The 21,914-nt window shown below is 45.0% G+C and overlaps 1 protein-coding gene across 1 annotated transcript; it reads left to right on the top strand.

Annotated features, from left to right (window-relative positions):
• The first annotated feature begins 2,438 nt into the window (after positions 1 to 2,438).
• Positions 2,439 to 21,558, top strand: PRDM7 (PR/SET domain 7). The gene is given in 11 exon segments (XM_009251087.3): positions 2,439 to 2,507; positions 3,048 to 3,171; positions 3,498 to 3,605; positions 12,625 to 12,674; positions 15,775 to 15,931; positions 17,043 to 17,144; positions 17,353 to 17,624; positions 18,027 to 18,094; positions 19,052 to 19,153; positions 19,155 to 19,245; positions 21,140 to 21,558. Coding segments are annotated over 11 exon segments (1,389 nt in total). The 3' UTR covers positions 21,386 to 21,558.
• Positions 21,559 to 21,914: the final 356 nt, after the last annotated feature.

Below are 21,914 nucleotides of genomic sequence, written 5' to 3'. Positions count from 1 at the left end.
ACTTCCTGGTGTCCCCAGGGCCGTGGCACGTAGCTAGGGATACCCAGGGGGAGATCTGTGGCCAGCACTCGAACGGGGGAGGAGCCCCCACTCTCAGAGCACTGAGAGAGGTGAGACATGTGGGATCCTGGGCAACGAGGGAGCGAGGCATGCCTCCCTCCAGAGGGCCAGTCCAGAAAGGGGGCGACCTATGCAGCCTCTGCCCGAGGGAGCCCCGTAGCCCAGAACACCTAACAAAAGAAACGCAGGCAGGGGCCAGTGATCACAGGAGGCTCCCCGCAAGGTCCAGGAGCTGGTTGAGGGGCTATCGCTCTCCCGTCTCACGGCAAAGCACACCTGCGAACGCGAAGTACAAAAGAACCTTGCTGCCGGAGATAGCAGCCGTTCCTCTTAAGCACCATCTATTGGATCACAGCCCTAACTACAACACCAAAATTGGCCAGCTAATACAACGTCTGTGAAACCAAGCACAATTCACCCACCCGTAAGGGTCCTGTACAGAACCCTGGCCCTCTGAAGCATCCAGAAACGAAGCCAGCTGACAATAACCAAATTACACCACAGTTAAAGGAACACCAACCCTCCCAGATGAGAATCAGTGCAAGAACTCTGGCAATTCAAAAAGACACAGTGTCCCCTCAGAAGACCCAGGCCTGAGGAGGGACGTGAGGAGCAGCCCCGACTCCCGGCTCAGTCGCAAACACCGGCGTTGAGGAAAACCAAGTAATAAAACCGCGAAACTGCGCCTGCGCGCCGGAGGATTCCAGATGGTTGCACGCAATCCCCGCGGGGTGGGGCGGGACCTTCCCCAGGGGCGGGAAAAGCCAGGCCCCTCCCCAACCTCCTGAGCCCAAAACCGGGTTGTGCCCGTGACTGACAGGCAAGGCTCTGCCCTACTCCCCGCCCCTTTAGCACGTCCTGACTGCCGAATGGCGGGCTCACCTTGGTCTCAGCGCTGATTGGCTGGCAGCACTGCAGGCTGGCACCTCGCCCTCCACCGCGTCTCACCTCCTGAGCGGCTTCGAGAGGACGCCCGGCCAGGGTGAACACCGCGGCAGGAGAGCACTGGAGACTGTGAAGAGCATGGGGAGCCTTTGTCGTGCAGCGTGAAACCCTTGTAAACCCTCATCCCAAGACCTTCAAATTTTAGCGTGGGAGACCCCAGATCCCCTCACCCTGAGAAGCTCCAAATCCTCTCAGCCTCAAGAGACCCCAAATCCTGCCACCTTGAGGGATTTAAAATCCCCTCAGCATGAAACCCCCAAAGTACCTCAGCTTCAGAGACCCCAAATCCCTTCACCCAGAGGAACATCGAATCTCCTAATGCTTAGATCCCCAAATATTCTGAGCCTGAGGAACCACAATTCCCCTCACCCTAAGGCACCCCAAACACCTCAGCCTGAGGAACCCTAAATATCTCACCCACAGAGAGACCAAATTTCCCCAACCTCAGATAACCTAAATAGCCTGAAAACTCAACCCCGTCAGCTTCAGGGACCAAGTAACCTCAGTGTCAAAGACCCTAAAACCCCTTAATGAGAGACCCAAATCTCCTTTACCTGAGACCCAGAATTTCCTCAGCCTCAAAGATCCCAAATCCTTTCATCCCAAGGAACCCAAATCCCCTTAACCTGATGAATCTCAAATCCTGTCAACTAGAGCACCCCAAATCTCTTCAGCCTAAAAGACCCCTAATCTCATCCTGAAAAACCACAAATACTATGAGCCTGAGGGATACCAAAGCTCCTCAGCTCGACATACCCCAAATTCCCTCAACCTGAGAAACCCCAATTTCTTCAGTCTAAGACATCTCAAATCCCCTCAGCCTGAGGGACCCCAAATCTCAACCTGAGAGATAGCTTCCCCTTAGAGATGCAGACTGCTTTACTCCTGGATTTTTCCAGAATCCCCAGGTAGAGATCCCCAAATCCTGTCTATGCAAAATGTTCATTTTGCCTCGCTGAAACAGAACCCCTGCTCCTCATTCTGACCCAAGTCCCAGCAGTCAGGGGGCCTAAAGATCTCCTTGGGACTCCTCTGGCTCTCACACCTCAGGACTCCCCTCAAACACCGGTAGCTACAACCCTCCAGGCACCTGTGCCACCCTTCTCAAAATGAGCCAACCTGCAGGGGAACTAAAAGAACAAAATCCAGCTTACATTAGGTGGTAGCTCATGGCCAATGGAGGCCTTCCCATCCCGTCAGTACCCCCAGACCTCCCTGGGGTGCTCGAGACCTCACCAGGAACCCAGTCTTCCTGCTCTCAACACCCCAGCCAGATGGAGAAGACAGAGCCCGGTTCTGGGTAGTGCTCAGGGCTGTTACCCCATCTCAGCACCTTCTCCTTCCACAGGAGCCTTTGGCCTAGGAGCTGGGAGACTCAGGGGCCCTTCTCACACTCGGAATTAAAGCAGGGCCTTCTAGACAGTCCCAGCACCATGAGCCCTGAAAGGTCCCAAGAGGAGAGCCCAAAAGGAGACACAGAGAGAACAGAGCGGAAGCCCATGGTGAGAAGTCAGAGAGGCGAAGCCGGACTCCTAGCAGGAGCTGATCTCTGGAGTGCTGCAGACTCCTGGCCTGTACCCTTGGGTGACTCTGTCTGAGTGTGCATGGAATGGGGGCAGCTGGTCCTGGCCAGGACATGGGGGAGAAAAGAACACTAGCATCAGCGACTGCTCTATGTCAGCAGAGAGCTAGGAAAATGCTGTGTCTGCTCAGTTAAACAGGACACAATCTGGAGAAGGAGGGAAGGTCTTTATGTTTCACAAATGATCTGGCCTAAAGTGTCAACAGTGCCGAGGGTGAGAAACCCTGCCCTAGAGGAAAACCCAGAGAATCGCCTGCTGGATGGAGGGAAATGGAGCGCATCTCAGCCTGAACTCTTGGAGCCACGCTGAGGCCTGGCTCTTCTGTATTTTAGCCATGTAATAACCCTGAGCGAAGAGACTCCCAGAGGTCCCAGGCTATGCCCTACACACAGGGTAGAGGAAAAGGACCAGCTCGATGTGTATTAGTAAATCACTGATGGAATCTGTTACTTCCTCTAGGTCAAAGATGCCTTCAAAGACATTTCCATATACTTCACCAAGGAAGAATGGACAGAGATGGGAGACTGGGAGAAAACTCGCTATAGGAATGTGAAAAGGAACTATAAAACACTGATTACTATAGGTAACAGGAAGTGCTGGGCACAGACCAGCCTGGGCGATATAAAACAGGTCTTTGGTCCCTATATTATGTTAGTTCTCAGGTGGCGGCATCTGCCCACAATTCCCTTTTGCACGGAGACAAATCTGGAGGGAAATATTGTTCTTTTGCGTCACTGCGGGGCTGTGTGTGGATATTGACCATGCAGAGGTCACATCTTGACCTTGTTCAAGAATCTCCCAGCTCATCAGACTGAGCAGCACTGGCTTTGTGGTGCTTTCCATTGCCACTGCCCTTTGTTCCTCCTCCCAGCTCTTCCGTTTCAGAGCAGAATTTTTGCTTCTTTTCAGGTCTCAGAGCCACTCGACCAGCTTTTATGTGTCACCGAAGGCAGGCCATCAAACTCCAGGTGGATGACACAGAAGATTCTGATGAAGAATGGACGCCTAGGCAGCAAGGTAAGAGGGAAAGGAAGGAGGATTTTTTTTTTTAAGACGGAGTTTCGCTCTTGTTGCCCAGGCTGGAGTGCAATGGCGTGATCTTGGCTCACTGCAACCTCCGCCTCCCAGGTTCAAGCGATTCTCCTGCCTCAGCCTCCCAAGTAACTGGGATTACAGGCATGCGCCACCACACTCAGCTAATTTTTTGTAATTTTTTTTAGTAGATATGGGATTTCTCCATGTCGGTCAGGCTGGTCTCGAACTCCTGACCTCAGGTGATCTACTCACCTTGGCCTTCCAAAGTGCTGGGATTACAGCCATGAGCCACCGCACCTGGTCTATTTTTTTTTTTTTTTTTTTTTTTTTTTTTTTTTTTTTTGAGACAGAGTCTTGCTCTGTCATCCAGGCTGGAGTACAGTGGTACAATCTCGGCTCACTGCAGCCTCCACCTCCCAGGTTCAACAATTCTCCCACCTCAGCTTCTCGAGTAGCTGGGACTACAGATGTGCGCCACCTTGCCCAGCTAATTTTTGTATTTTTTGTAGAGATGGGGTTTCACCATGTTGGCCAGGCTGGTCTCTAATTCCTGGCCTCAAGTGATCCACCTGCTTCGGCCTCCCAAAGTGCTGGGATGATTATGATGATGATGATGATGATGATGATGATGATGATGATGATGATTGTTGTTATTATTACAGACAAGGTCTCACTCTGTCAGGAGTGCAGTGGCACAATCATAACTCACTGCAGCCTCAAACTCCTGGGCTCAAGTGTTCCTCCCACTTCAGCTTCCCAAAGTGCTGGGATTACAGGCATGAGCCACTGTGCATAGCCCCCAGGAAGATTTAGAAGTGACCTCCTGGCCAGGCATGGTGGCTCACACCTGTAATCCCAGCACTTTGGGAGGCTGAGGTAGGCATATCACTTGAAGTCTGGAGTTTGAGACAAGCCTGGCCAACATGGTGAAACCCCATCTCTACTAAAAATGCGGAAAAAAAAAAAATAGCTGGGCATGGTGATGGGTGCCTATAATTCCAGCTACTCAGGAGGCTGAAGCTGGGAAATAGCTTGAACCCAGGAGGTGGAGGTGGCAGTGAGCCGAAATCGTGCCACCACCCTCCAGCCTGGGCAACAGAATGAGAAGACTCCGTCTCGGGGAAAAAAAGTGACGTCCTGAAACCAGCCTGGGTTTAGGTCTCAGCTACATTTCAGAATTTAACAAAGGAAAAAGAGTCTTCCCTCAAAAACATAAATGTTCCACAAACAAGCACAATGCAGAACAGTATATACAGTAAGAGGTTATTCATATAACATTTGTTTGTTTGTTTCTGTTTTTGTTTTTGATATTGAGTCTCGCTCTGTTGCCCAGGCTGAAGTGCAGTGGCCCAATCTTGGCTCACTGCAACCTCCACCTCCCAAGTTCAAGTGATTCTCCTGCCTCAGCCTCCCAAATAGCTGGGACTACACGCACGTGACATGGCGCCTGGCTAATTTTTGTATTTTTGGTAGAGATGGGGTTTTGCCATGTTAGCCAGGCTGGTCTTGAACTCCTGACTCACCTCGGTCCACCTGCCTCAGTCTCCCAAAGTGCTGGAATTACAAGCGTGAGCCACCACACCTGGCCTCATATAAATTTTTTTTTTTTTTTTTTTGAGACGGAGTCTCGCTCTGTCACCCAGGCTGGAGCTCAGTGGAGCGATCTCGGCTCACTGCAACCTCTGCCTCCTGGGTCCACGCCATTCTCCTACCTCAGCCTCCCGAGTAGCTGGGACTGCAGGCACCTGCCACTACGCCCGGCTAATTTTTTGTTAATATTTTTAGTACAGATGGGGTTTCACCGTGTTAGCCAGCATGGTCTGGATCTCCTGACCTCATGATCTGCCCGCCTCGGCCTCCCAAAGTGCTGGGATTACAGGCTTGAGCCACCGCACCCAGCCCATATAAAGTTTTAAAACATGTAAAATATATACGGTATTTATAGATACAATAATAAGTGGTAAATGTATAAAATCTAAATGTGAATAAGAATGCCAAATTCAGAACATTTATCACAACAAAAGAAGGAAGGGCTGGCAGGTGTCTCCACTGTGGCTTGGTTAGTTTTTCTGTTTGTTTTTATTTTTGTTTTTAAATTTTGAAATAAACATAAAAAGATCTGAAACAATTGTGGCAGAATGTTGACACTGGACTGAATGGTGATGGATGTATAGGATTTCCAGTACCATTCTCTATTGTTTTCTGTATGTTTAAAATTTGTCATTCTTGGCCGGATGCAGTGGCTCACGCCTGTAATCCCAGCACTTTGGGAGGCCGAGGCGGGAAGATCATGAGGTCAGGAGATCGAGACCATCCTGGCTAACACAGTGAAACCCCGTCTCTACTAAAAATACAAAAAATTAGCCAGGCACGGTGGCGGGCACCTGTAGTCACAGCTACTCGGGAGGCTGAGGCGGGAGAATGGCATGAACCCGGGAGGCGGAGCTTGCAGTGAGCCGAGATAGCGCCACTGCACTCCGGCCTGGGCAAAAGAGCGAGACTCCGTCTCAAAAAAAAAACAAAAAAAAATTGTCATTCTTTTTAAAAAAAAAAAAAAATTGTTTTTGCTAAACATTGTTAATAAATCATAGAACAATTAAAGAAAACAAACTGCAAATCCACAAAAAAATTTTCTAACACCAATCTCATAATAGTTATTGAGTTAAATGTCTTAGAAGAAGAAATAATATTAAGTAAAGATACATCATTTATGTACATTTAATCATACTCTATGATCCCCTTATACCAAAATGTATCTACTTCTTTGTCTCAATTCTGGAGCGGGTTTGAGAGAGCTGTTTAGTTTCCCTGATCTTTCCCATATGTCACTGACCAGAGACAGCATCAAGTAGATAAAATAACGTACCATAATTATAAAATAGAAGTGCAAAGCTCATTTCCTCTTCTACTGCTTGGTTAGGAGAGTTTAGAAGTAAAAACAGTCAATCTGCCCAAACTAGAGAAAGCAACTTGGATTGGGTCTACGATTTCCCCATCTATGGATTTTAGATTCCTTAAGACCTTAATGTAGTGTAAGAGGAATGAAAGGCCAGCGTCTGCTTTTCTGCAAATGTTTTGACATGAAAAGAATGTCTCTTTAGAGGGAATCTATCTCCCGTGATTTACCACACATCTATACATCTTTATCTGAACTCAGTTAAAATCCCCAATTTAAGTCAATTTATTTTTTATTGTGGAAATCAAACAACATATATTTACTCTTCTAACAATTTTTAAGTGTACAACTTTATTAACTATATGCACACTGTTATGCAATAGATCCCTAGAACTCTTTATCTTGCATGACTAAAACCCTATACCCATTGAACAATAACACTCCATTTCTTCCTCCCTCCAGCTCCTGGCAACTGCAATTCTGTTTCTATGAATTTGGTTACTTTAGATACCTCCTATACGTGGAATCAGCCATGAAATATTTGTCTTTTTGTGACTGGCTTATTTAATCACTTAGCAGAATGTTCCCAAGATTCACCCATGTCACAGCATGTGACAAGATTTTCTTCTTTTTTAAGGCTGAATAATATTCTACTGCATGTATATACCACATTTTGAAAATCCATTCATTTGTCAATGGATATTAGGTTGCTTCGCCTCTTGTCTATTGTGAATAATGCTGTAATAACTATCAGTGTGCAAATATCTCTTTGAGATCCTGTTTTCAATTCCTTTTTTTTTTTTTTTTTGAGACAGAGTCATGCTCTGTTGCCCAGGCTGGAGTGCAGTGGTGCAATCTCGGCTCACTGCAAGCTCTGCCTCCCGGGTTCACGCCATTCTCCCACCTCAGCCTCCTGAGTAGCTGGGACTACAGGCACCCGCCACCACGCCCGGCTAATTTTTTTGTATTTTTAGTAGAGACGGGGTTTCACCGTGTTAGCCAGGATGGTCTTGATCTCGTGACCTCATGATCCACCAGCCTCGGCCTCCCAAAGTGCTGGGATTACAGGCATGAGCCACTGCGCCCAGCCTTTAATTCTTTTTAATATATTATATACCCAGAAGTGGAATTTCTGGATCATAAGGTAGTTCTGGTTTTAATTTTTTGTGGAAGCACCATACTGTTTTTTTTACGGTGTCTGCACCATTTTACATTCCCACTACTATGGTTTGAATGTGTGGAAGTTCATGTATTGGAAACTTAATGGCCATTGTAACAGTATTAAGAGGTGGAGCCTTTAAGAGGTGATTGGGTAATGATAGCTCCAACCTCATGAATGGATTAATGCCATTATCACAGGAGTGGGTGAGTTATTGCAGGAGTGGGTTCCTGATGAAAAGGATGAGTTGGGCCCTTCCCTGTCTTTCTCTCTGTCTCACATGCACACTTACCCTTCCACCATGTCATGATGCAGCTTGAAGCCCCTTGCAAGATGCCAGTGCCATGCTTTTCAACTTCCCAGCCTCCAGAACCACAAGCCAAATAATTATTTTCTTTATAAATTACCCACTCTGGGCCAGGCACAGTGGCTCACGCCTGTAATCCCAGCACCTTGGTAGGCCAAGGCAGGCAGATCACAAGGTCAGGAGTTCGAGACCAGCCTGGCCAGCTTGGCGAAACCCCATCTCTACTAAAAATACAAAATTAGCCAGGCATGGTGGCATGCACCTGTAATACCAGCTACTTGGGAGGTTGAGGTAGAAGAATCACTTGAACCCGGGAGGCAGAGGTTGCAGTGAGCCGAGATCACACCACTGCACTCCAGCCTGGGCAACAGAATGAGACTCCATCTCAACAACAAAAAAAAAACAAACACATAAATTACCCACTCTCTTGCATTCTAGGAAAGCAGCAGAAAACAGACTAAGCTACCCACCAACAATAAGCAAGTGTTCTAATTTCTCCGCATCTTCGCCAACACTTGCTACTTTCTGGTTTTTTGACAGAGGCTATCATAACAGGATAAGGTGATATCTCACTGTGGTTTTAATTTTCATTTCCCTGATGATTAGTGATGTTAAGCATATTTTCATATGCTTCTTGGCCATTTATGTATCTTCTTTTGAGAAATGTCTATTCAAGCTTTTTGCCCATTGTATTAGTCAGCCCAGGCTGCCACCAGAAAATACCACACACTGAGTGGCTTAAACAACAGAAATTTGTTTTCTGACATTTCTGAAGCCTGGTAGTAAAAAATCAGAATGCCAGCATGGTTGGGTTCCGGTGAGGGCTCTCTTCCTGACTTGTAGGCAGCCTCCATCTCACTGTGTATTTACATGAATTATTTGTGTGCCAACAGCAGGAAGGAGAAGGAATTTCCCTCTTCCTCTTCTTATAAAAGCAATAATACCTACTAGAAGATTTTTTTTTTAGACAGCCTCATTCTGTTGCCCCAGGCTGGAGTTCAGTGGTGCAATCTCGGCTCACTGCAAACTCCACCTGCGGGGTTCAAGCAATTCCCCTGCCTCAGCCCCCCACGTAGCTGGGACTACAGGGGCACACCAGCTAATTTTTGTATTTTCAGTAGAGATGGGGTTTTACCATGTTGACCAGGCTAGTCTCAAACTCCTGGCCTCAAGTGATCTGCCCACCTCGGCCTCCCAAAGTGCTGGGATTACAGGCATGAGACACCGCACCTGACCAAAAGCACTAATGTCATCCTAAGGGTCCCACCCTCATGACATCACCTAGCCCTAATTACCTACCAGTGGCTCCATCTTTAAATACCATCATATTGAGGTATTAAATATGCTTCAGCATATGAATTTGGGGGAAACAAAATTCAGTCCGTAGCACCCATTATTTAATTATTTGTTTTGTTGTTGTTGTATTATAGGAGTTCTTCATATATTCTGGATATTAACTCTTTCTTCTTTTTTTTTTTTTTTTTGACAGAGTTTCGCTCTTGTCACCCCGGTTGGAGTGCAATGGCACGATCTCAGCTCACTGCAAACTCCACCTCCCGGGTTCCAGCGATTATTCTGCCTCAGCCTCCCAAGTAGCTGGGATTACAGGCACACACCACCATGCCCAGCTAATTTTTTGTATTTTTAGTAGAGACCGGGTTTCACCATGTTGGCCAGGCTGGTCATGAACTCCTGACCTCAAGTGATCCATCTGCCTCAGCCTCCCAAAGTGCTGGGATTACACCCATAAGCCACAGTGCCTGGCCTGGACATTAACTCTTTATCTTCTTTTTTTTTTGAGACAGAGGTCTCACTAGGTCGCCCTGCCTGGTCTCGAACTCCTGGGTTCAAGTGATCCTCCCACCTCAGCCTCTGAATAGCTGAACTATAGTCATGCGCCAATGCACTCAGCAACATTAACCCTTTATCAGATATATGGTTTGCATACATTTTCTTCCACTCTGTAGGATGCCTTGACTCTCTCTTGATTGTTTTCTTTGCTACACAGAAGTTTTTAAGTTTGATGTAGTCCTACTTGTCTATTTTTGCTTTTATTGCTTATGCTTTTGGTGTCATATACAAGAAGTTATTGTTCATTTCAATGTCATGAAGCTTTTCCTGTGTGTTTTCTTCTGGAAGTTCTGTACTTATAGATCTTACATTTCAGTCTTTAATCTATTTTGAGTTAATTTTTATATGAGATATGTGGTAAGAATCTGTCTTACCTTATGCATATGTATATCCAATTTTCCCCACACAATTTCTTGCAGACTGTCCTTTCCTCCATTGTGTAGTCTTAGCATCATTGCTGAAGATCATTTGACCATATACACAAGGGTTTATTTCTGGCCTCTGTATTCTGTTCCATTGGTCTATATGTCTGTCTTTATACCAGTACCACACTTTTCTGATTACTGTAGCTTTGTAATATGCTTTGAAATCAGGAAGTGTGAGGCCTTCAACTTTATTCTTCTTTTTCAAGATTGTTTTGGCTATTCTGGGTCCTTAGAGATTCTATATGATTTTTTGGATATTTTTCCATTTCTGAAAATAATAGCATTGGCATTTTGATAGAGATGGCATTCAATCTATAGATCATTTTGATAGTATGAACATGTTAACAATATTAAGTCTTCAAATCTATGAACACATGATGTCCTTCCATTTATTTGTGTCTCCTTAAATTTCTGTTGGCACTGTTTTGTAGTTTTCAGTGTTCAAGTTTTTTGCCTCCTTGATTAAGTTTATTCCTAATTATTCTATTCTTTTTGATGCTATTGTGATTGGGATTTTTTTCTTAATTTCCTTTTTGGATTGCTCATTTTCACTAAATAGAAACACAACTGATTTGGGGTGTTGATTTTGTATGCTGAATTCATGTATTACTTCTTTTTTTTTTTTTTTTTTTTTGAGACAGAGTCTCGCTTTGTCACCCAGGCTAGAGTACAGTGGCATGATATCGGCTCACTACAAGCTCCACTTCCAAGGTTCATGCCATTCTCCTGCCTCGGCCTCCCGAGTAGCTGGGACTACAGGCGCCCGCCACCACACCCAGCTAATTTTTTGTATTTTTAGTAGAGATGGGGTTTCACCGTGTTAGCCAGGATGGCCTCGATCTCCTGACCTCGTGATCCGCCCACCTCAGCCTCCTAAAGTGCTGGGATTATAGGCTTGAGCCACCATGCCTGGCCCAAATTCATGTATTACTTCTAACAATTTTTTCGTAAAATCTTTATAATTTTATTTTTTATTTTTATTTATTTTCTTAGATGGAGTCTCGCTCTGTCGCCCAAGCTGGAGTGCAGTGGCATGATCTCGGCTCACTGCAACCACTGCCTCCCAGATTCACGTGATTCTCCTGCCTCAGCCTCCCAAGTAGCTGGGACTACAGGTGCCCACCGCCACACCCAGCTAATGAATCATTATAGTTTTCTGCATGTAAGATCATGTCAGCTGCAAACAGAGATAATTTTACTTCTTCCTTTCAATTTGGATGCCTTTTATTTATTTTACTGGCCTAATTGCTCAGGCTACGACTTACAGGACTATGTTGAATAGAAGTAGCAAGACTGGAAATCCTTACCTTGTTTATGACCTTAGAAGGAAGGCTTTCAGTTTTTCATCATCAACTACGATGTTAAAAAATGGGCTTTTAAGCTGGGTGCAGTGGCTCACGCCTGTAATCCCAGCACTTTGAGAGACCGAGGTGGGAGGATCATGAGGTCAGGAGACCGAGACCATCCTGGCTAACACGGTGAAACCCCATCACTACTAAAAATACAAAAAATTAGCCGGGTGTGGTGGCGGGCACCTGCAGTCCCAGCTACTTGGGAGGCTGAGGCAGGAGAATGGCGTGAACCCGGGAGGCAGAACTTGCAGTGAGCTGACCTCGCGCCACTGCACTCCAGCCTGGGTGACAGAGGGAGACTCCATCTCAAAAAAAAAAAAAAAAAAAAAAGGACTTTTCTTATATGACCTTTTTACATTGAGGTGATTTCCTTCTATTCCTAGTTTGTTCAGTGTGTTTGTCATGAAAGGTCAATTTACATTTTAAAAATTAATGTAATACGCACCTTATTAGGTATACCTTTATAGATAGGATGAAACAAAGATGAAGTTTTATCTATTTTTTTAAATCTTAAGAAAATTAGCAATGCCCCTGGTAGAAGCATAGGCCTTAATGATACTTCAGAAAACATTTCCAAATTGCCCTTGGATAATACTTGGAATCATCACTCTCTGATTCAGAATTCTGTGTCTCTAATGAGAAACTCCAGAGTCAGGCCGAGCACAGTGGCTCACGCCTGTAATCTCAGCACTTTGGGAGTCCGAGGCAGGTGGATCACCTGAGGTCAGGAGTTTGAGACCAGCATTGCCAACATGGAGAAACCCCATCTCTACTAAAAATGCAAAAATTAGCTGGGTGTGGTGGTGCACACCTGTAGTTCCCAACAACTCGCAAGGCTGAGGCAGGAGAATTGCTTGAATCCGGGAGGCAGAGGTTGCAGTGAGCGGAGATTGTGCCACTGCACTCCAGCCTGGGTGACAGAGGGAGACTCCGTATCAAAAAGAAAAAAAAAAATCTCTAGAGTTTGGAAACATTTACCAACCAAACCACTGATTTCTCATCACCTTTTAGTCAAACCTCCTTGGATGGCCTTCAGAGGAGAACAGAGTAAACACCAGAAGGTAAGTATCTCCCAAATCCTATTTACAAGAAACCTTCCTCATAGATCCAAATACAGGTAAGAGAAGAAGAATGTACAGACTATCCTAGGAACTACTGCCTTCCTTTCCTGATCTCTTTAGCACAGTGTCTGACATCATCATTATTTTAAGAGTTAATAAGAACAGCAACAATAATCGCTACCATGGTGTTATTTTCTCAGTATTTTCAGACTTTATTTTAAGCATTTTACATGAATAAACTTTACGTATAGTACCTATTCAACTTCACATATAGTACCTATTAAGTAGGTGCTATACCTATAGCCATTTTACAGATGAGAAAACTGAGGTATAAAAATGTTCAGTTATGTCCCTGGGATCACATTCAGTGTTGGTGCAGTCTAATCCAAAACTCCTTCTCTAAAGCACTTACAAGATCATTAAAAGTTTCATAGTTTTATAAGTTTATGCTGTCTTACCCATATGTCTTTACATCATTCGTCCAATTGATTTTTCAACCTCAGTTTTTCTCTGTTGTAGTAAAGTGAGATTTGCACTAAAACACTCTGATTAAGGGAAGCTTCCAAGTAAACAGACAATTCATACTGTGGATGGTCCCAGAAGAAGATAGGGTCCCTACCCTCATAAGGGACCCATTCTGATCAGAGGAAGCAGCTTCCAGCCCTGAGGAGTTTCAGGTTCGAAGATTGAGAAACAACAAATAAGAAAATGGTTTAGGACTTCATATAGGTTACACCCTACTAAGTAAAAATATATTCTTCTGGAACCAATTTCAAAAGCTCATTCCTGTAGAAGGCAGTAACAGCTCCTTCCTCTGGGCTCCAATTAGGAAACTGTCATGTGGTTTGGAATTATTTGTTTAGCCTGCCTGCTGCCTCTTCATTGTGAGCTCTTCAGGAGTCTAGTCCATTCCTGATTCTTCTCAGAACTCCCAAGCCCAGCTCAGGGCCTCTGAGAGCCTCCTGAGTGTTTTCTGAATGACTGATTCCAAGCTTATGAATTAAACTATAAGTAACAGGGTCAAGGAATGCTGAAAATATCTTTGAGTTAGATTTCAACTGTAGAGATATATCAGGATTATGAGATAATTTTCGTTTGTTATTTTTCTGCAGGGGCAGGGGGTGGTTTGAGACAGGGTCTGGCTCTTGCGCCAAGGCTGGAGTGCAATGGCTCAATCTCGGCTTACTGCAGCCTCCATCTCCTAGGTTAGTGTGATCCTCCTGCCTCAGCCTCCTGAGTAGCTGGGACCACAGGCATGCACCACCATGCCCAGCTAATTTTTATGTGTTTTGTACAGGCAGGGTTTTGCCATGTAGCTCAGGCTGGTCTTGAACTCCTGGGCTCAAGCCATCCTCCTACCTCGGCCTCCCAAAATGCTGGGATTACAGATGTGAGCCACCGCACCCAGTCTGTGAGAAAAATTATTTTTTTTTTCTTTTCTTTTCTTTTTTTTTTTTTTTTTTTGAGACAGAGTTTCACTCTTGTTACCCAGGCTAGAGTGCAGTGGCGCGATCTCAGCTCACTGCAACCTCCACCTCCTGGGTTCAAGTTGTTCTCCTGACTCAGCCTCCCAAGTAGCTGGGATTACAGGCGCCCGCCACCACACCCAGCTAGTTTTTTGTATTTTTTGTAGAGACAGGGTTGGCCAGACTGGTCTCAAACTCCTGACCTCAGGCGATTTGCCTGCCTCAGCCTCCCAAAGTGCTGGGATTACAGGTGTGAGCCACTGTGCCTGGCAAGAATAATTATTAATCTCACATTCATACTGTATTAAGTAGCTCAAAAAACACTTTGGTGAACATTATTATCTTTCATGTTCACTACAATATTAAGAATTAGCGCCAGGGACAGTGGCTCACACCTGTAATCCCAGCACTTTGAGAGGCAGAGGTGGGCAGATTACCTGAGGTCAGGAGTTGGAGACCAGCCTGGCCAACATGATGAAACCCCATCTCTACTAAAACTACAAAAATCAGCTGGGCATGGTGGTAGACACCTGTAATCCCAACTACTCGGGAGGCTGAAGCAGGAGAATCGCTTGAACCCGGGAGATAGAGGCTGCAGTGAGCTGAGATCGTGCCACTGCACTCCAGCTTAGGCAACAGAGTGAGACTCCCTCTCAAAAAAAAAAAAAAAAAAAAAAAGAATTAGCATGGGCCGTGTGCAGGGGCTCTTGCATATAATCCCAGCACTTTAGGAGGCTGAGGTGGGTGGATCACTTGAGGTGAGGAGTTCTAGACCTGCCTGGCCAACCTAGCGAAACCCCGTCTCTAATAAATATACAAAAATTAGCTGGGTGTGGTGGCACGTGCCTGTAATCCTAGCTTCTCGGGAGGCTGAGGTAGGAGAATCTCTTGAACCTGGGAGGTGGAGGCTGCAGTGAGCTGAAATCATGGCACTGCATTCCAGCCTAGGCAACAGAGCAAGACTCCTTTTCAAAAAAAAAAAAAACAACAAAAAAAAAAACCTTTTATGCCAACTTCTGGATCGGGAAACTACAGAGAAATTAGCTAACAATACACCCTTATTCAAGCAGACAAGCAGAATTGGTACAGGAACTAACTAATCTAATTCCAAAGCCAAATATTCTTTCCAGGATATGGCAACATGCAACTTTGACTTCACTTTCTTAGTTGTCTAGATATATTTTTGCCAATCATCTCTTTGTTCTGTTCCGAACCTTACTGCCCTATTACCTCATTTTCTGGATGTGCTTTGTCCCTCTGTGCTTTTCTACATTTCTCCTCCCATCAAAAGTCTACCAGTTTATGGAAGATTCCCTTCTTCTCTCTGTAAGCCCTTATCCCCTTCTTTCGCAGATCTTGTTGATTCTCCAGCTAGTCTTCCCAAGTATTCTTCCTCCTTCCCTTTAACTTACATAGAACATTTTGAGAGAAAGTTGAAGGAAAGAGCCTTAAGACATGGGTTAGAGTCCCAGATTCACTACCCACTTAGACCTTGTCTTTTCCCTCTAGTATTTAGACACTCTAGGTATTTCCAAGGTTTGAACATTAACTACAGTCATATGAAAACATGTTGCAAGCCGTAAATAACTAAATAAATGCATGTTGTCTTTTAATATGTGACTCTCACATTAAAGGGAATGCCCAAGGCATCATTCAATAATGAATCTAGTTTGAAAGAATTGTCAGGAACGCCAAATTTACTGAATACAAGTGGCTCAGAGCAGGCTCAGAAACCAGTGTCCCCTCCTGGAGAAGCAAGTACCTCTGGACAGCACTCTACACTAAAAATAGGTAAGAAAAAATTTGAGGGGACTTTAGTCCCTCTATGTCCTCTAGAAAGGTTGATGAGTATGGTCTACCTATGTGGGGTGGACTTTGGATAGGCCTGGGCTTAAGCTGGACTCAACTGTGAGACCAGAAGTTAGATGCAGTATTTTGTTAAAAATATTTATTTATCTGTTCACTGAGACAGAGTCTTACTCTGTCACCCAGGCTGGAGTGCAATGGTGCGATCTTGGTTTACTGCAACCTCTGCCTCCACAAAAATAGCGATTTTCATGCCTCAGTCACCCGAGTAGCTGGGATTATAGGTGTGCACCACCATGCCCGGCTGATTTTTAGTAGAGACAGAGTTTCACCATGTTGAGACCAGGCTGGTCTCAAATTCCTGGCCTCAAGTGATCTGCTCAGCTCAGCCTCCCAAAATGCTGGGATTACAGGCTTGAGCCACCATGCCTAGCCTTGGATACAGTATTGAATAGCATGTAAGAACATTAACTTTGAAGTCACTCACTTGGGTTATAATCCACATAGAAGCACTGGGGCCTTGGGCAAATCTTATAAATTCTATGAGCTCCTGAATGGTAATCTGTAAAATGAGACCAAGTATATATAGCTCATATATTGTTTGAAATCATTAAATTAAATATAAATGAATTGATGCATGCGAGGTGTCCAATAAGTACCTCTCTGATAATATATATTCTTTTGTGCATTTCTACATTTCCTCTTCCATCACATGTCAACTAGTTAATAGAAGATCCCCTATAGGGACTATACTTTCTTAGTGTTGTATGTCCAGGCCTTTGTTCAATGCCTAAGATGTAATGTATTCTCAAGAAATATTTTCTGAATGAATAAATGCATGAATGAACCATTTTGTAAGTAGAAAGGTCGGGAGGTTAATGGGATAATGAGAACAGCTAGAAACTAAAATTGAATAGGCATCTACAGTCAGTGTGGATGTGGGGTCTAAGTCTTTCTGAAGCAGTAAAGAGGGGGAGACTAGAGTATGTAGGAAGGTAGATGCTAATTTGATAGTAGGAGATTTCACATTTTCTTATGAAACAAGGACAAACACCCCAGACTCCCAATTTTACCCATCTACTCTTCTCCAACCTAGAACTCAGGAGGAAGGAGACTGAAGGAAAGATGTATAGCCTGCGAGAAAGAAAGGGTCATGCATACAAAGAGGTCAGCGAACCGCAGGATGATGACTACCTCTGTGAGTGACCCTTTCAGCCACTCACACAGCTTGCTGTTATGTCCTGGCACAATAATTTCATCGTTTGGCCCACAAATCATTCCCTTACTCGAATGAATTAGAGTACAGGATTGAGGCTAAATAATGTGAGTGCCAAGCTCTTTCTGAAGCTCTTATATCAAGGAACATGCATTGCAACTTTCCTAATCCCTGCTTCCCTCACTTCCAGATTGTGAGATGTGTCAGAACTTCTTCATTGACAGCTGTGCTGCTCATGGGCCCCCTACATTTGTAAAGGACAGTGCAGTGGACAAGGGGCATCCCAACCGTTCAGCCCTCAGTCTGCCCCCGGGGCTGAGAATTGGGCCATCAGGCATCCCTCAGGCTGGGCTTGGAGTATGGAACGAGGCATCTGATCTGCCACTGGGTCTGCACTTTGGCCCCTATGAGGGCCGAATTACAGAAGACAAAGAGGCAGCCAACAATGGATATTCCTGGCTAGTAAGAAGAGCCTGCTGTTTCCCCTGTTCTGTCTTCCCACATCCCTTCTGTGCCTTTGGTGGGACATCACCTTCTACATGTTAGGATATAGGTAGGGATAACATGGTTAGCTCTGTGTACTCAAGGGTCTTTGCATGAACATGGAACTCCTATTTAGAGATCAGAGGGTACGTGGGAGCAGAGTGGTACAAAGACAAAGAAGTGCATCCTCCCTTTTGGAGCTTCTGCTCTGATTGGACAAACCAACTCAGATGTGTAAATGATGACTAAGGTGCATGCCATGTGGTCTCAGTTGGCAGTTGAAGCTCTGCAGGCCCAAAGGCCATTGATGACCGTGGAGTAAAATAATTCTTCGGATTTTTACCCTCTAAAAAGCCTTTACCTTATTTTTTTGAAACTCAGATCACCAAGGGGAGAAACTGCTATGAGTATGTGGATGGAAAAGATAAATCCTGGGCCAACTGGATGAGGTAAGGCCAGTAGCTCTCTTAGTTTCAGAGAGAACCTTCATCTCTCACAAACCCGGATTTCCTTCCTTCTCATTATGCCTCCCTCAACGATTTTCACATCCCCTATTTCTATTTTTCTCCATACCATGCTGTTTTATACCGTCAACTTTTAGAAATAAAAAATAAAAATATAGATATTATGATTTATTGGTATCAAAACACAAATATGTATGCTAGACAAAATTGAGGCACCAAGATAAACCTTGAGAAGGTTAATTCATGCTTTAATTTATGTAATCCACATTTATTAAGCACTTACTATGTTCCAGGTTAGGAAGTGAAGTTCACTACTTGAACAGAAGTGAGCTGCAGGATGACCCAGCCCCTTTCCACAATGGGCTCTCGTTCTATCAGAGAATAGAAACATGAATCAACTATTACTGTTCTATGTTATTGGGCCAAGAGAAAGAGACTTCTAAGTTTCTCTAGGAATCTGAAGAAGTCAGGTGAATGGCACCTGAGTGAACTGTAGGGTGATTAGAGGAAGGCCTGTCAAAGAAAGATGGACTTGAGCTGAGTGTAGAATGATGTGAGCTAATCTAGAAGCAGAGCACATGATCAAGCACCAAGTTCTGTGGTATAAAACAGAATTAATTTAGAGTTTAGAGAAGCTAGAGGTCAATGTGTTTTATGGCCAGTCAAGGTGGAGGTAAGTCTGGAGTTGGGCTTTGAAAAAATGGCTGATGAGGCACAGCAGGGAAGCATTCTAGACAGGATGAGCACTGTAGTCAGAAGTGCAAGTTCATATGACATCGTCAAAGAGATTTAGGAATGAGCAGAAGTTCCCAGAGGAGTGGTGGGAGCGGTCAGCACTAGACCATGGGGGCCTAGACCAGCAGGTGATGGGCCAGACCTGGATCTGACAGATACTGGGAACTCACTGCCTCTTTTCTTCCCCTTTGCCTGCCTTGACCCCAGGTATGTGAACTGTGCCTGGGATGATGAAGAGCAGAACCTGGTGGCCTTCCAGTACCACAGGCAGATCTTCTATAGAACCTGCCGAGTCATTAGGCCAGGCTGTGAACTGCTGGTCTGGTATGGGGATGAGTATGGCCAGGAACTGGGCATCAAGTGGGGCAGCAAGTGGAAGAAAGAGCTCATGCCAGGGAGAGGTAGGCATCACTATTACTCTTTTAAAAGGACAGGAAAGAAAGAATTATCCTAGAGAATTTTCATGGTTGAACTCTTAAGTAGAGTAAACCGCCGTCTAAAGTCATTAAAATTTTACATCAGTGGCTTCCAAAATTAAAGATTCATGTTATATGCCTTTGCCTCTTTGGAACAGTTTTTATATTTTTAAATCTTTGTTCTGATTTTATATTCTAAGTACTTCATGCACAAAGTATATAACAGCATATAGTGCTGAAAGACTTAAAGACAAAAATCAAGTTCTCAAACACCTACCAGCTCTCTCAACAAGGTAGTTTCTTCTGGCATTTCCTTGATATTTCTTAATGATATGCATATGTTGTTACTCATTCATTATCTCAATTAGCTGTCATGTGAATTCCTACTCTGTGCCAGATGATGTTGCAGGAAGTGTAAATACAGATTGATCAAGACAATCAAAAAAACTGCTCTTGAACAGATGACATGTGAATTAGGGAACCATATGAATACACACAGACATATGTGTAATATCAGACGGTGATTAGTGCTTTGAAGAAAATGAATCCAGAAAGAATACCTGGGATCATTGTGAGACCTGGGATCAGCGTGAGACCTGGGGGTCAGCGTGAGACCTGAAGTCAGCGTGAGACCTGGGGTCAGCGGGAGACCTGGGGGTCAGTGTGAGACCTGAAGTCAGCGTGAGACCTGGGGTCAGCGTGAGACCTGGGGGTCTGCATGAGACCTGAGGTCAGTGTGAGACCTGGGCGTCAGTGTGAGGTGAGAGTAGAGTGTTGCAGGGGATTGTCAGGGAAGATTTCTCTTAGGAGACAGCATTTGAAAAGTGCAAGTGCCTGTGGGCCAAGGATTCCAGGCACAGGGCGCAGCTAGTGCAATGCTCCTGAGGCCAGAAAGAGTTCAGCTTTGGTTCATTTTTGGAAAATAAGCTGCCATGGGTCATCCCTTCAGAGCTGCTCCAGTTTCCAAGTGAGAGAGAACGGTGGGCAGGATGAAGGTGGGGAGCATGAAGGTAAGCCTGAGTAGGGATATATTTTGAAACAAGACTTCCTATTATATTTAAAATGGGCTCAGACTGAATGAAATAACTCAAACATGAATACTTGATGTGCGGCCTGAGAAAGAGCATATTCTTATTTTATGATTTGTGGAATCTGAAATAGAAGCAGTCCATGCACCTAGTTGGGGCAGCAGGACCCACAGTCCTTTAGTCAGTGGGACCTGGACCACTCTGTGTTGGCCAACCTGAATCACACTTCCTGATGGAGAACCAGGCACATAACAGTCCTCAATTAAATATGTCCTTCTGCATAAGGATACTCAAGTTCAGATTTGCTAACACATCTCTTTAACCACATTTGTGGATCTCCAGGCTGAGTGCTCCTAATAGATCCTTTTCACCTCTTAGGAAGTCACTAAGGACAATCTCACCTAAGTCATCAAGAGTGTTATTTCTCAATAGAATAAAATAGCTGAAGACCTCGTGTCAGCAAAAGTGCCCAGGGACCAGGGAGGGAGCATGTGGCAGAGGGTGATCAGGGAAGGCTTTATAGGACCTGGAAGATACCTGCAGTGTGGGGGAAAGGTCACTGCAGTTCCATCTATGTAAGGAATGATGCTGCCCCTGATGCTGCTTGAGGTTACCCAGTCTGGCTGATATGTAGAAAAGGCCCAAGACGTGGGATTTCTGGATTTTTTAAGATGTAGTGAATGAAAGTGGAATGGAAAAATGGACTGTAAAGGTCCATCCAGCACTTGGTGGGAAAGAGCTTGCATTGTTAACATATGAAGAATGACTGGTTCTTCATTTGATCTTCATACCTTCATATGTGGTAAGGCCTGAACAAAACATCTACCCTGACCAAAAACTTCCTCTTTCAGAACCAAAGCCAGAGATCCATCCATGTCCCTCATGTTGTCTGGCCTTTTCAAGTCAGAAATTTCTCAGTCAACATGTGGAACGCAATCACTCCTCTCAGAACTTCCCAGGACCATCTGCAAGACACCTCCTCCAACCAGAGAATCCCTGCCCAGGGGATCAGAATCAGGAGCAGCAATATTCTGATCCAGACTGCTGTAATGACAAAACCAAAGGTCAAGAGATCAAAGAAAGGTCCAAACTCTTGAATAAAAGGACATGGCAGAGGGAGATTTCAAGGGCCTTTTCTAGCTCAGCCAAAGGACAAATGGGGAGCTCTAGAGTGGGAGAAAGAATGATGGAAGAAGAGTCCGGAACAGGCCAGAAAGTGAATCCAGGGAACACAGGCAAATTATTTGTGGGGGTAGGAATCTCAAGAATTGCAAAGGTCAAATATGGAGAGTGTGGGCAAGGTTTCAGTGATAAGTCAGATGTTATTACACACCAAAGGACACACACAGGGGGGAGGTCCTACATCTGCAGGGAGAGTGGGCGGGGCTTCACCCAGAAGTCAGGCCTCCTCAGTCACCAGAGGACACACACAGGGGAGAAGCCTTATGTCTGCAGGGAGTGTGGGTGGGGCTTTAGCCAGAAGTCAAACCTCCTCAGACACCAGAGGACACACACAGGGGAGAAGCCTTATGTCTGCAGGGAGTGTGGGCGGGGCTTTAGCCGGAAGTCAGTCCTCCTCATTCACCAGAGGACACACACAGGGGAGAAGCCCTAGTCTGCAGGAAG

The sequence above is a fragment of the Pongo abelii genome, chromosome 18 (genome assembly GCF_028885655.2).
Source record: "Pongo abelii isolate AG06213 chromosome 18, NHGRI_mPonAbe1-v2.0_pri, whole genome shotgun sequence".
Lineage (NCBI taxonomy): Eukaryota > Metazoa > Chordata > Mammalia > Primates > Hominidae > Pongo > Pongo abelii.
This window is presented reverse-complemented; position numbering and strand designations above follow the sequence as displayed.